At 38.8% G+C, this 14,945-nt stretch overlaps 1 protein-coding gene across 3 annotated transcripts in view; it reads left to right on the top strand.

The window, feature by feature from the left end:
* Positions 1–8,695, top strand: part of IPO8 (importin 8) — a 71,252-nt gene extending 62,557 nt beyond the window's left edge. For all 3 annotated transcript variants that reach the window (XM_087855737.1, XM_045811769.2, XM_087855738.1), the window contains one exon: positions 6,708–8,695. In XM_087855737.1, the coding sequence (XP_087711863.1) occupies positions 6,708–6,805 (98 nt within the window). In that variant the 3' untranslated portion in view covers positions 6,806–8,695. The remainder of the gene's footprint in view (positions 1–6,707) is intronic.
* The last annotated feature ends 6,250 nt before the right edge of the window (positions 8,696–14,945 follow it).

The raw sequence follows: 14,945 nt of genomic DNA, 5'->3' as shown, positions 1-14,945 counted from the left end.
GCAGTTTTTCTGTGATAGCAAATATATCTACTTACTCACATAGCCCTGTTAAAGGTTAATGCTCAGGGACTCAGTTGGCAGAGTAGGAGGACCCTAAGCTCACATCGTCTCACAGATAACACTTGCATCAGGGTAAATAACCCAGAGAATGACTCAGAGACTGGCGGAACAAACTCCACAACGAAATGTAGAGAAGAGTCCACATCAAAGAGAATAGGAAGGGCGAAGATGCAGTGGGGAGCAAAACGGTGCACAGGTCTGTCCACTGGCGGGAGGGACCTGCAGGCGTGGAGAAGGGAGAGAAACAGACTATCATACTGTGATCCTGCATGGAAAGGTGAATCCCCATAACATCTGTCTTTGAAAACCAGAGGGGCTGAATTTCATGAGTTCTTACAACCAGTGTGACTTAGAGCTGGGCACTTTAAAAAGCAGGTTCAGTTCCAGGAGAGCCTTGAGGGCTATAGAAAACTGAGTTTCCACCCTCACAGCACAAGCAGCCTACAGAGATACAGCATAGAGGCAGCACTTTGAAAAATGCCTGGGGCATACAGGAGGGAGAATTATTTACTAATCTCAGAGTGTGATTACTGGAAGACTGCACCAGGAACAAAGTTGCTGGTGGGTGCCATCTCCCTTTCTTCACCCCCGCCCCCAGCCTGAACACTCAGATACCTGCAGGAGCCGGCCTAGAGCTGGCATTCACTACCTAGCTTGCTCACACTATGCACCACCCTTTTCAGCCGGGCCTGCTCAGGCCTGGTGCTGTGGGTGCCCTTCTCTAGAAGACCGGTGCAAACCTTGCCAACACTGTCTTTCTCCGCTGTGCACATTGTGGGGTCTCAGTCCCAGCAGTGGCGGCCAGTCTTGTTAAAACCGTGCACCCTGCCTGTGCGTGCCATGCAGATTGTGCTGGTCTCAGAGACGGAGACGCATCTCTGGCAGAGGACCCGCGCCACCTTGTTAAAACTGCATGCTCCACCCATTACTTTCAAGACAAGATATGTAGCTGAATTTCCTAACACAAACACAAAAAGTTAGACCAAATGAAGAGACAGGAATATGTCCCAAATGAAAGAGAAGGACAAAATGATAGCAAAACACCTAAGCAAAACAGAGATAAGTAGTATGCCTGATACTGGACTTGAGAAAACAGTGGAGGATTTCAGTGAGAACTTTAACAAAGAGAAAACATTGAAAAAGCACCAGAGATGAAGAACTTGATAACTGAAATTAAAAATACACTATATGGAACAAATAGTGGACTAGGGGAAGCAGAATGGATTAGCAACCTGAAGGACAGAGTAATTGAAAGTAATCAAGCTGAGCAGATGAGGGAAAACAAATTATGCAACATGAAAATAGACTTAGGGGGGCGCCTGGGTGGCACAGCGGTTGAGTGTCTGCCTTCAGCTCAGGGCGTGATCCCGGCATTATGGGATCGAGCCCCACATCAAGCTCCTCTGCTATGAGCCTGCTTCTTCCTCTCCCACTCCCCCTGCTTGTGCTCCCTCTCTCGCTGGCTGTCTCTATCTCTGTCGAATAAATAAATAAAATCTTTAAAAAAAAAAGAAAATAGACTTAGGGAACTCAGTGACCCCATCAGGCATAATAACATTTGCATTATAAGGATCCCGGGAGAAGGAGAAAGAAAAGGGGGCAGAAAATTTATTTGAAGAAATAATAGCTGAAAATTTCCTTAATCTGGAGAAGGAAATAGAAATGCAGATCCAGGAGGTACAGACATCCCCAAACAAAATCAACCAAAGGAGGTCCATTCCAAGACACATAATAATTAAAATGGCAAAAAGTGGTGATAGAGAAAAGAAAAGCAGCAAGAGAAAAGAAAGTTATGTACAAGCCTAGCAGTGGATTTTTTCAGCAGAAACTTTGCAGGCCAGACAGGAGTGGTAAGATGTATTCAAGATGCCTGAAGGAAAATATCTACAACCAAAAATACTCTATCTGGTAAGGCTATTATTCAGAATAGAAGGAGATAAAGCATTTCCAGACAAACAAAATTTAAAAGAATTCAGGACCACTAAACCAGCACTACAAGAAATGTTAGTGGAAAACAAAAACCATGAATAAGTAAAGTAGGAAGCACAAAAGAAGTGAAAATAAGTATATCTTTAAAAACCAGTCAAGGGACTCACAAAATGAAAGGATATGAAGTATGAAACCATATACCTAAAATATAGGGGGGACAGTTGTCAAGAATAGGTTCAAACTTAGGTGACCATCAACTTAATAAAGATTGCTATATGAAGTAGATGTTGTGTACAAACCTAATGGTAACCACAAATCAAAAACTAATAGACATAAAAATATAAAGACAAAGAAATCCAAGTATATCACTGAAGAAAGCCAACTTATGGGGAGAGGAGAGCAAGGGAAGAAAGGAATGGAGAAGAACTTCAAAAACGAAAAAATCAAGTTACAAAATGCCAGTAAATACATAGCTATAAATAACTACTATGACTGCAAATGGACTAAATTCTCCAATCAAAAGACAAAGGGTGACGGAATGGATAAAAAAACAAGACCCATATATATGCTGTGTAGAAGAGACTCATTTCACACCCTAAAGACACATGGAGACTGAAAGTGAAGGGACAGAAAAACAATTATGAAAATCGAAGTGAAAATAAAGGCAGCATAGCATTACTTATATTGGACAAAATAGACCTTAAAACAAACACTGTTACAAGAGATAAAGAAGACCCTACATAAAGGGAACAATCCAAGATGACATAACAATTTTAAATATTTATGTACCCACCATGAGAGGTCCCAAATATATAAAGCAGCTATTAATGAACAAAGAAAGTAATCAACAGGAATACAATAATAGGGGACTTTGACACCCCACTTACATCAATGGATGGATCAAAAGAAAATCAAGAAGGAAATAGTGGCCTTAAAGGACACATTGGATCAGATGGATCGAACAGATATATTTGGAATATTCCATCCTAAAACAGCAGTGTGCATATGGAACATTCTCTATAATACATCACATGTTTGTTAGGCCACAAAGCAAGTCTTAAATTCAAAAAGAAGTCATACCATGCATCTTTTCTGAACACAACACTACGAAAGTAGAAATCAACCACAAGAAAAAACCTGGAAAGAGCACAAATACATGAAGATTAAATGACGTGCTAGTAAACAATGAATGATTTCTTGGTTGACCCAAAGAAGAAATAAAAAAAGATACATGGAGACAAATGAAAATGAAAGCCAATGGCCCAAGATCGTTGGGAGCAACAAAAGCCATTCTAAGAAGGAAGTTTATAGCAGCAATACAGGCCTACCTCAAGAATCAAGAAAAATCTTAGACAACCTAACTTACACCTGAGGGAGCAAGAAAAAGAACAACAAATCCCTGAAACAGCACAACGAAGGAAATAATGATTAGACCAGAAATGAATGATATAGAAACTAAAAAATAGAACAGATCAATGAAATCAGGAGCTGGTTCTGAAAGATCAACAAAATTGATAAACCTTTAGCCAGATTCCGAGAGAGAGAGAGAGAAAGAGAGGGGACTCAAACAAAATCATAAATGGAAGAGGAGAAATTACAACCAAAACCACAGAAATACAAAGGATTGTAAGAAATACAAAGGACCATACAAAAAATTATATGCCAACAAATTGGACAACCTAGAAGAAATGGATAAATTCCTAGAAACAATCTCCCAAAACTGAACCAGCAAGAAATAGAATATTTGAACAGACTAATTATCAACAATGAAATTGAATCAGTAATCAAAAGACTCCCAACAAACAACAGTCCAGGACCAGATGGCTTCACAGGTGAATTTTAACCAAACATTTAAAGAAGAGTTAATACCTGTTCTTAAACTTTTCCAAAAAATAGAAGAGGAAGAAAAACTTCCAAATTTGTTCTATGAGGCCAACATTACTCTGATACCAAAATGAAATAAAGACACCAAAAAAGAGCTATAAGGCCAATATATCTGATGAACATAAATGGAAAAATCCTCAATGAAGTATTAGCACACTAAATGCAACAGTATGTTAAAAAAATCATTTACCACAATCAAGTGGATTTATTCCTAGAATGCAAGACTGGTTTAGTATTCATAAACCAATCAGTGTCATACCTTATATCAGTAAGAGGACAAAAACCATATGATCATCTCAATAGATACAGAAAAAGCATTTGACAAAGTACAACATCCATTCATGATAATAACCCTCAACAAAGTTGTTGCAGGTGGAACAGAGCTCAACATAATAAAGACTATATATGAAAAACCCACAGCTAACATCATCCTCAATGGTGAAAAACTGAGAGCTTTTCCCGTAAGGTCAGCAACAAGAAAAGAATTTCCACGCTTTTATTCAACATAGTACTGGAAGTTCTAGCCACAGCAATCATGCAAGAAAAAGGAAGAAAAGGCCTCCAAATTGGTGAGGAGGCAGTAAAAGTTCCATTATTTGCAGATGACATGAGACTGTATCTGTGGAAAACTCTAAAGACTCCATCAAAAAACTGCTAGAACTGATAAATGAATTCAGTGAGGTCACAGGATATAAAATCAACGTACAGAAAACCACTGCGTTTGTACACACCAATAATGAAGTAGCAGCAAGAGAAATTAAGAAAACAATCCCATTTACAACTGCACCAAAAAGAATAAAATATCTAGAAATAAACTTAACCAAGGAGGTAAAAGACATGTACATTGAAAAGTATAAAAGATTAGGGGTGCCTGGGTGGCACAGTGGTTAAGCGTCTGCCTTTGGCTCAGGGCGTGATCCTGGCATTCTGGGATCGAGCCCCACATCAGGCTCCTCCGCTATGAGCCTGCTTCTTCCTCTCCCACTCCCCCTGCTTGTGTTCCCTCTCTCGCTGGCTGTCTCTCTCTCTGTCAAATAAATAAAATCTTTTTTTTTAAAAAAAAAGAAAAGTATAAAAGATTAATGAAAGAAATTGAAGATGACATAAACAAATGGAGAGATATGCCATGCTCATAGATTGGAAGAATTATTGTTAAAATGTCCATACTACCTAAAGCAATCTACAGACTTAATGCAATCACTATCAAAATATCATGAGCATTTTTCACAGAGCTAGAACAAACAATCTTAAAATTTGTATGGAACCACAAAAGACTCCAAATAGTCAAAGCAGTCTTGAAAAAGAAGAAAAAAACTAGAGGTATTGCAATTCCATATTTCAAGGTATACTACAAAGCTGTAGTAATTAAAACAGTATGGTACTGGCACAAAAATAGACACACAGATCAGTGGAACAGAATACAGAACCCAGAAATAAACCCACAATTATATGATAATTAACATAAGACACAGGAGGCAAGAATACGCAATGGAAAAGGGTCTCTTCAACAATGGTTTTGGGAAAACTGGACCACTTTCTTATACCATACACAAAAATAACCTCAAAATGGATTAAGGATATAAATGTGAGATCTGGAACCATAAACTGCTAGAAGAGAGCATAGGCAGTAATTTGTATGACATCAGCCATAACAACATCTTTCTAGATAGGTCTCCTGAGGTAAGGGAGACAACACCAAAATAAACTGTTGCGGGACTATATCATATTGAAAAGCTTCTGCACAGTAAAGGAAACAACCAACAAAGCTAAAAGACAGCATATGGAATGGAAGAAGAGACTTGCAAATGACAATCTAATAAGGGGTTAGTATCTAAAATATATAAAGAACTTATTAACATCCAAAAAACCAATCCAATTAAAAAATGGGCAGAAGACATGGATAGACATACAGATGGCCAGCAGACACGTGAAAATGTGCTCAACATCACTCATCAGAGAAATGCAAAACCACAATGAACTATCCTGTCACACCTGTCAGACTGGTGAAAATCAACAACACAAGAAACAAGTGTTGGTGAGGATGTGGAGAAAAAGGAACCCTTGTACACTGTTGATGGAAATGCAAATTGGTGCGGCCACTGTGGAAAACAGCATGGAGGTTCCTCGGAAAGTTAACAATAGAGCTACCATGTGACCCAGTAATTGCACTACTGGGCATTTACTCAAAGAACACAAAAACACTAATTTGAAGAGATACATGTGTCCCTATGTTATTGCAGCATTATTTGTAATAGCCAAAGATGGTGTGTGTGTATATATATATACACACAATGGAATATTATTCAGCTATAAATAAGAATGAAATCCTGTCATTTTAACAGTAAGGATGGATCTAGACAGTATAATGCTAAGCAAAATAAGCCAGTCAGATAAAGACAAATACCATATGATTTCACTCCTATGTGGAATTTAAGAAACAAAACGAATGAACAAAGGGGAAAAAGAGACAAACCAAAAAACTGACTCTTAACTATAGAGAACAAACAGACGGTTAGTTACTAGAGGGGAGGTGGGTGGGAGAACGGGGGAAGTAGGTGAAAGGGTTTAAGGGTACACTTACCATGATGAACACTGAGTAATATATGGAAGTGTTGAATCACTGTTATACACCCGAACTAACATAACACCGTATGTTGTTAACTACACTAGAATTAAATCAAAAAAAGGCTAACGCTCAGTTGGACAGAATAACTAATACTGTGAGTCTCATGCCTTCACAATGCTAAGCATAAAGAAATCTAGCTCATTTGAGGTTGTTTCCAACTTTGTCACCTTACTCTTCTTCCCTCCCCCCTTCTCTTGGCAAATGCTAGAGGCAAAGAAGAAGATTGAACAACAGGGAGGCTTCACGTTTGAAAACAAAGGAGTCCTCTCCGCATTTAACTTTGGGACTGTGCCCAGCAACAACTGAAAGAGGGAACGTCAGCCTACCAAATGTCATCGCTACACTTTACTTCACCAGGGGACTGGGAAGCTCAAGGGGAGGAGAAGAGTGGGCTGCTCTTCGGCCCCCTCCTGCTGTGCCAGTTCGCTCTGGCTTCAGGCAGCACTTCTATCCACTCCCGCTTCCCCTTTGACCTTTCTCCCCCACGAAATATATATTCCACGCAGCTACTGTAATGTATGAAATTCAAGGAAAACAAAATCAGTGGACTGAAAAGGACAAATCATATTCTCCAAAGGATGAATGACCAAGGTGGTTTTAGAGGATTGAATTGAAATGCACGTCTCAGGTTTTTGCCATGCAGAATCAATGGATTTATGCGGATAACAGTGCCTTCTGTTGTACATGAATTATCTGAAAATTTTTTTGGAGTGCATTGCAATTTTTTTTAAAGCATAAAACATATTTCTAGATACAATGTAACCTTGGCTATATGTTGACTTATTCTGCGTTTTACTATGTGAATTTACTGTTAGGCAGTTAGCTACAAGTCACGCTGGTTTCAAAAACATCCCTGCTCCCCTCGCTCACCCTGTTGCTGGGGGCTGTCTTCAGGGGTTGTAAGATATGCACTGGCTCTGGTTTTTCATCAGATGTTTTGTGGCTTTCCTAATAAGTGTCTTATTCTCTCTTCCATCATATTTTTGAGCCCTGAAAGAGGTGGTATTTCTTTTGGAGCCAGCAAATAGGAGTATAAATTTCATTTATAACCTGGTAAGTTCCAGACTCAAAAGTTTCTTGACAGCAAGTGGCAGGAGCTCTTTAGTCACTGGAATTAACAATAAGAGACCGAGAGTATATTCTGAATCATGTACTTAATTATGTAATGAATTGATAATTATACTAAAGCACATTGAACTCTTATGAGAAGGGTGCTATATAAGCACGTGGTCTTTCTGGATGGGGGCTTGCATTTTCAACAACATATCATTCCAGCTATGTTGGACCTGGGTCCAAAACATTTTCTAACAAAATTTTTTATCTAGGATAAGGACCCAAATGAATTTAACTTCTATTTCTCACACATCTGAATTTCCCCCTACCTAATTCATTCTAGCCTTTACTATAGCTAAGTTCAGCTTGTTATATTTTTCACAGGTTGGGATGTTGGTCAGCTGCACTCTTAGATGGTAATGATACCTATAGGAAATATTGCAGATGGAGGTTCTGGCTCTTTTTCTGAACAAATTCAAGACTAAAACATGGATCATAGTGTTTTCATACAGTAAAGTGAAAGTGTATTTTCAAAACCTAATGTATTACTGGATACGATACAGTTTTCCATTTTTGTGAAATGTCTGCAGCTTATATTTCCCCTTAGTGACTGGAGGAATTTTCTCCAGGTGCTTCCTATATTGCCATCCCTTGTTAATATTAACTCTTTTTAGAAGTTTAGGTTATTTAAATAGTTTTTACAGAAGTAGCCTAAGAAGCCATGAGTTTCAGAGTTAAATGATCCCTCACTTTCCTCTGTCCCTCTTCCCAAGGCATTGATGTTGAATGTGCCAGCTGGCAGAAGAGAAAGATGGCACTGGGGGACATTTTAGTTATCTTAAGCTTTGAAACTCTTCTTATTCTCCCCATGTCCAAAATGGTTTATTTTAACATAAATAATATGCCTTCACACTGGATTGTAAAAGGCATGTGATTTTATTTTTGTGAGGTATTGTCTTCTGCAGTATTAAAGGGAAAGAGATGTTAATGTGTATCATCCTATCTTGTTTTTGAAGCCAGGGTAGTTGTATAATTTTGTTACCAGCAGTGCTAACCTGAATGTGATCTGGTTACCTTGGAAATGCAGGAACTTATATGAATGTACTGTAAAATAAAACACGGACTGATTCCCAGGATTCTGAACCCCTCTGTGTGAAATGTTTTCTGAAATGTGGAGGTGCTTAAAGCAGGTGACAAAAATCCATATGTTTTCCTGATTTGGGGGGAAGATGGAGCAAGGTTGCTCTTGGCTTGGGAGGGTAAGAAGGGCTCCTCAGGAGCAGCTACAGTGGGCAGTGAGTGGGGGCTGGAACCTATCTGAAACAACGGTGTCCCAATGAGAAAGACAGAAGCCCTGAAAAAGCAAAGGTCATTAAAGCCACATCAGAACCTTGAAGGAAAATAAAAATGGTGCTGGAAAGAGAGCCATTTTCTGACTGACTTCTCCTAATCTGATGATAGGCTAAGTCGAGTGGAATGGGGACTGCCAGGGAAGATGGCAGTGTAGAAAGATCCTTAGCTCACCTACTTGCGTGACTACACCTAGATAAAACCCACATCAGTGTAAATGAGAAAACAACTCAAAGACTGGCAGAACAGACTCTCCACTGCACATGTAGAGAAGAGGCCACTTCAAAGAGGTAGGAAGGGCAAGATGCAGTTGGAAACCAAACTGTCCCTCAAAACTGATCACGGGAAAGCGGGACACCTCAGGCATGGATAGAGGAGACTAGCAGACCCCGTACCGGGCACCCCAGGCATGGGGGACCTGCAATGGGAAGACTAATCCCCATAACATTTGCCTTTGAAAACCAGAGGGACTTTGTAAGTTTTTATAGTCAGTGGGGCTCAACATTGGGAACTTGAAAAATCAGCAGACTCAGCTCAGAGAGCAAGAGGGTGAGAGGAAACGGAGTCCCCAGCCTTAAAGAGCATAGCAAAGAACTCCACTGAGATATGGCATAGAAGCAGCAGTTTAACAAATGCCCAGGGTGTACAGGAAGGTATATTTACTAATCTCAGGATGTGTGCTGGAGGGGCAGGGATCTTTAGGAGATTTCTCCAAGAACAAAAGAGCGGGCAGGCACTATTTCTCTCCCCTGGTCCCTGGGCTAGATAACATGCACCCCTGCAGGAACCCGCAGAACGTGAACACTTCCCACCTAGCTTGGCTAACAAGTGCACCCACTCCTCCAACCTACACTCAGAAGTCCATCCAAAGTAGTGCCACAAGCTTGGTAGTATGAAAGCAGACCCAACAGGGGCCAGCACCACCCCAAAATGACTCCTGCCCTGAGGGGAGGGGAAGAAAAAAAATATACCAGTCTGAATGTGGTGACAGCAGTGGCTGTGGGCAGACATCCCGTCTGACTGTAGGCCCCGCCCACCAGTGAACATCTCTCAGGGGCGAACGTAGGGAGATTGCCCTGCAGTTAGGTGCTGCTACAGCTTTGGCAAATGCCTGGTCTGACCCAACTCATGCCCAGGGTAGTTCCAGACTGCCCCATTAATAACACAGGGACAAAACCCTCCCCACAGCGGGCAAAGAGAGCCATTGCTGATGCCTGGACTGAAAGCAAAGCAGCCCAGCCATAAAGTAGGTGCATACAACACACAGGGGAGACACCCCTGAAGCACCAGGTTCTGGTCAAGAGGGGACACTGCACTGCAGGGCATCACAGGACCTCTTCTTCTTAAGGGCATTACTTTCAAGAGTAGGAGATTTAACTAACTTTACTAACACCCAGAAACAGACCCAAAGTTAGACAAAATGAAGACACAGAGAAATATATCCCAAATGAAAGAACAGGACAAAATCACAGCAAAAGAGCTAAGGAAATGGAAATAAGTAATATGCCTGATAGAGAATTTAAAGACTGATCATAAAAATACTCATTGAACTTCAGAAAAGAGCGGAGAATCTCAGTGAGACCCTCAACAAAGAGATAGAAAACAAAAGAACAAGTCAGAGATGACGATCTCAATAACTGAAATTAAAAATACACTAGCGGGAATAAGACCAGAGAAAGCAGAAGAACGGATCAGTGACCTGGAGGACAGAGTAATGGATGGAAGTCAATCATGACAAACAGAAAGAAAAAAGAAAAAAATGAGACTAGATAAAGGGAACTCAGTGACACCAAGAAGCATAATAATACATTATAAGGATCCCACAAGAGAGACAAGGGGACAGAAATTTTATTTGAAGAACTAAGAGCTGAAAGCTTCCTTAATCTGGGGAAGGAAACAGTAAATCAGATCCTGGTGCACAGAGAGCCCCCAACAAAGTCAACCAAAGGAGGTCCACACCAAGACACACAGTAATTAAAATAGCAAAAAGTAGTGATAGAGAATTTGAAAAACAGCAAAAGAGTTACAGATAAGGAAATCCCATAAGACTATCAGCTGGTTTTTCAGCTGAAACTTTGCAGGCCAGATGGGAGTGGCCTGATTTATTCAAAGTACTGAAAGAAAAAGCCTGCAACCAAGAATACTCTATCCAGCAAGGCTATCATTCAGAATAGAAGGAGAGATAAAGTTCCTACAAAAATATAAGTTAAAGAAATTCATTACCCTTAAACCAACCTTACAAGAAATATTAAAGGGAGGGGCGCCTGCGTGGCACAGCGGTTGAGCATCTGCCTTCGGCTCAGGGCGTGATCCCGGCGTTATGGGATCGAGCCCCACATCAGGCTCCTCTGCTAGGAGCCTGCTTCTTCCTCTCCCACTCCCCCTGCTTGTGTTCCCTCTCTCGCTGGCTGTCTCTATCTCTGTCAAATAAATAAATAAAATCTTAAAAAAAAAAAAAAGAAATATTAAAGGGGATTCTTCAGAAAGGAAAGACCATAGGCAGGAGTAAGAAAAATAAGAAGCAGAAGAGCAGTAAATCAAGTATATCTATAAAAATCAGTCAAGGGATCCACAGAATAAAAGGATGTAAAGTATGACATGATATACCTAAACTGTGGGAGAGAGAAGAATAAAACTAGTGCTCTTAGAATGGGTTTGAACTTGAGTGACCATCAACTTAACATAGACAGCTATACCTATGTTATATATAAACCTAATGGAAACCACATATCAAAAACCAGTAATAGATATGCAAAAAATAAAGAGAAAGGAATCCAAGGATTACACTAAAAAAAGCCAAAAACGGCAGAAGAAAGGAACAGAGAAGAACTTGAAAAACAACTGTCAAGTAACAAAATGCAATAAGTACATACCTATCAATAATTACTTTGAATGTAAATGGACCAAATGCTCATATCAAAAGACGGGGTGACTGAATGGATAAAAAAGTAAGACCTATCTATATGCTGCCTGCAAGAGACTCATTTCAGACCTAAAGAAACATGGAGACTGAAAATGAAGGGATGGAAAACCAATTATTATGCAAATGGCAGTGAAAAGAAAGGCAGTGTAGCAATACTTATATTGGACAAAATAGACCCCAAAACAAAGACTGTTATATAAAGAAGGACCCTACCTAATCATAAAGGGAACAATCCAACGAGAAAATATAACAATTGTAAATATTTATGCACCCAGTATTGGATCTCCCAAATTCATAAAGCAGCTACTAACAAAGAAAGTAATCGATAGGAATAAAATAATAGGGGACTTTAACACCCCACTTACATCAAGGGATAGATCATCCAAACAGAAAATCAAGAAGGAAAGAGTGGCTTTGAAGGACACATTAGACCCAATGGATGTAGTGGATATATTCAGAACATTCCATCCTAAAACAGCAGAGTACACATTATTTTCAAGTACACAAGAAACATTCTCTATAATACATCACATGTTAGGCCACAAAGCAAGTCTCAACAAATTCAAAAAGATAGAAGTCATACCATACATCTTTTCTGAACACAATGCTATAAAACTAGAAATTGACCAAAGAAAAAATCTGAAAGAAACAAATACTTGGAGGTTAAAGAACATGCTAGTAAACAATGAATGGGTCAACCAAGAAATCAAAGAAGAAATTTACAAAATACATGTAAACAAATGAAAATGAAAACACAATGGTCCAAAATCATTGGGATGCAGCAAAAGCTGTTCTAAGAGAGAAGATTATAACAATACCAGTCTACCTCAAGAAACAAGAAAAATCTTAAATAACCTAACCCTACACCTGAGGGAGCAAAAAAAGCAGAACAAACAAATCCCCAAACCAGCAGAAGGAAGGAAATAATAGATTAGAGTAGAAATAAATGAAATAGAAATTTCAACAACAACAACAAAACAACAAAAGAACACAATGGACTAGACCAATGGAACTAGAAACTGGTTCTTTGAAAAGATCAACAAAATTGAAAAACTTTCAGCCAGACTCATCCAACAGAGAGAGAGAGAGAACTCAAAATCAGAAATGAAAGAGAAGAAATATCAACCAACACCACAGAAATACAGACAATTGTAAAAGAATATTATGAAAAACTGTATGCCAACAAATTGGACAACCTAGAAGAAATGGATAAATTCCTAGAAACATGTAACCCCCCCAAACTGAACCAGCAAGAAATAGAATATTTGAGCAGACTGATTACCAGCAATGAAATTAAATCTGTAATCAAAAAATTCCCAACAAACAACAGTCGAGGACCAGATGGCTTCACAGGTGCATTCTACCGAACATTTAAAGAGTTAACACCTATTCTTCACAAACTATTCAAAAACTTACAAGAGGAAGGACAGCTTCCAAATTCATTCTATGAGGCCAGCACTACCCTGATACCAAAACCAGATAAAGACACAACAAAAAAAGAGAACTGCAGGCCAATCTCTCTGATCAACACAGATGCAAAAACCCTCAACAAAGTATTAGCATACTAAATCCAATAACATATTTAAAAATCATTCACCCTGATCAAGTGGGATTTATTCCTGGGATGCAAGTGTAATTCAATATTTGCAAATCTATCAACATACATTGCATCAACAAGAGGAAGGATAAAAACCATATGATCATTTCATTAGATGCTAAAAATGTATTTGACAAAGTACAATATCCATTCATGATAATAACCCTCAACAAAGCTGTTGCAGGTGGAACAGAGTTCAACATAATAAAGACGATATATGAAAAACTTAACGTACATCATACAACAAACAGCTAACATCATCCTCAATGGTGAAAAACTGAGAGCTTATCCCGTAAGGTCAGCAACAAGACAAGAATGTCCACTCTCACCACTTTTATTCAACATAGTACTGGAAGTTCTAGCCACAGCAATCATGCAAGAAAAAGGAAGAAAAGGCCTCCAAATTGGTGAGGAGGCAGTAAAAGTTCCATTATTTGCAAATGACATGAGACTGTATCTGTGGAAAACTCTAAAGACTCCATCAAAAAACTGCTAGAACTGATAAATGAATTCAGTGAGGTCACAGGATATAAAATCAACGTACAGAAAACCACTGCGTTTGTACACACTAATAATGAAGTAGCAGCAAGAGAAATTAAGAAAACAATCCCATTTACAACTGCACCAAAAAGAATAAAATATTAGGAATAAACTTAACCGAGGAGGTAAAAGACATGTACATTGAAAAGTATAAAAGATTAATGAAAGAAATTGAAGATGACACAACAAATGGAAAGATATGCCATGCTCATAGATTGGAAGAATTATTGTTAAAGTGTCCATACTACCTAAAGCAATCTACAGATTTAATGCAATCCCTATCAAAATATCATGAGCATTTTTCACAGAACTAGGACAAACAATCTTCAAATTTGTATGGAACCACAAAAGACTCCAAATAGTCAAAGCAGTCTTGAAAAAGAACAAAACTGGAGATATCACAATCCTGTAATGCTACTACAAAGCTGTAGTAATTAAAACTATGGTACGGGCACAAAAATAGACACATAGGTCACTAGAATAGAGAGCCCAGAAATAAAGCCATGATTATATGGTCAATTGATCTACTACAAAGGAGGCAAGAATATGCAATGGGAAATGGTGTTGAGAAAACCGGAGAGCTAAATGCAAAAGAATGAAACTGGGCCATTTTCTTATACCATATATAAAGAGAAACTCAAAATGGATCAAAGACCTAAATGTGATACCTGAAACCATAAAACTCCTAAAAGAGAGCACAGGCAGTAATTTCTCTGACATTAGCTGTAATAACATTTTTCTAGATATGTCTCCTGTGGCAAGGAAAATAAAAGCAAAAAATAAACTATTGAGACTACATCATAATAAAAAGCTTCTGCACAATAAAGGAAACAACGAACAAAACTAAAAGACAACCTAGTGAATGGGAGAAGAGATTTGTAAATGATATATCAGACAAGTGTTAGTATCCAAAATTATATAAAAAATCTGATACAATCAACACCCAAAAAACAATAATCCAATTAAAAAATGAGAAGACATGA

The sequence above is a fragment of the Ursus americanus genome, chromosome 25 (assembly GCF_024610735.1).
Source record: "Ursus americanus isolate L20-20 chromosome 25, mUrsAme1.1.p, whole genome shotgun sequence".
Taxonomy (NCBI): Eukaryota; Metazoa; Chordata; class Mammalia; order Carnivora; family Ursidae; genus Ursus; species Ursus americanus.
Note: the sequence above shows the minus strand (reverse complement) of the source record. Positions and strands in the feature narration are given on the sequence as shown.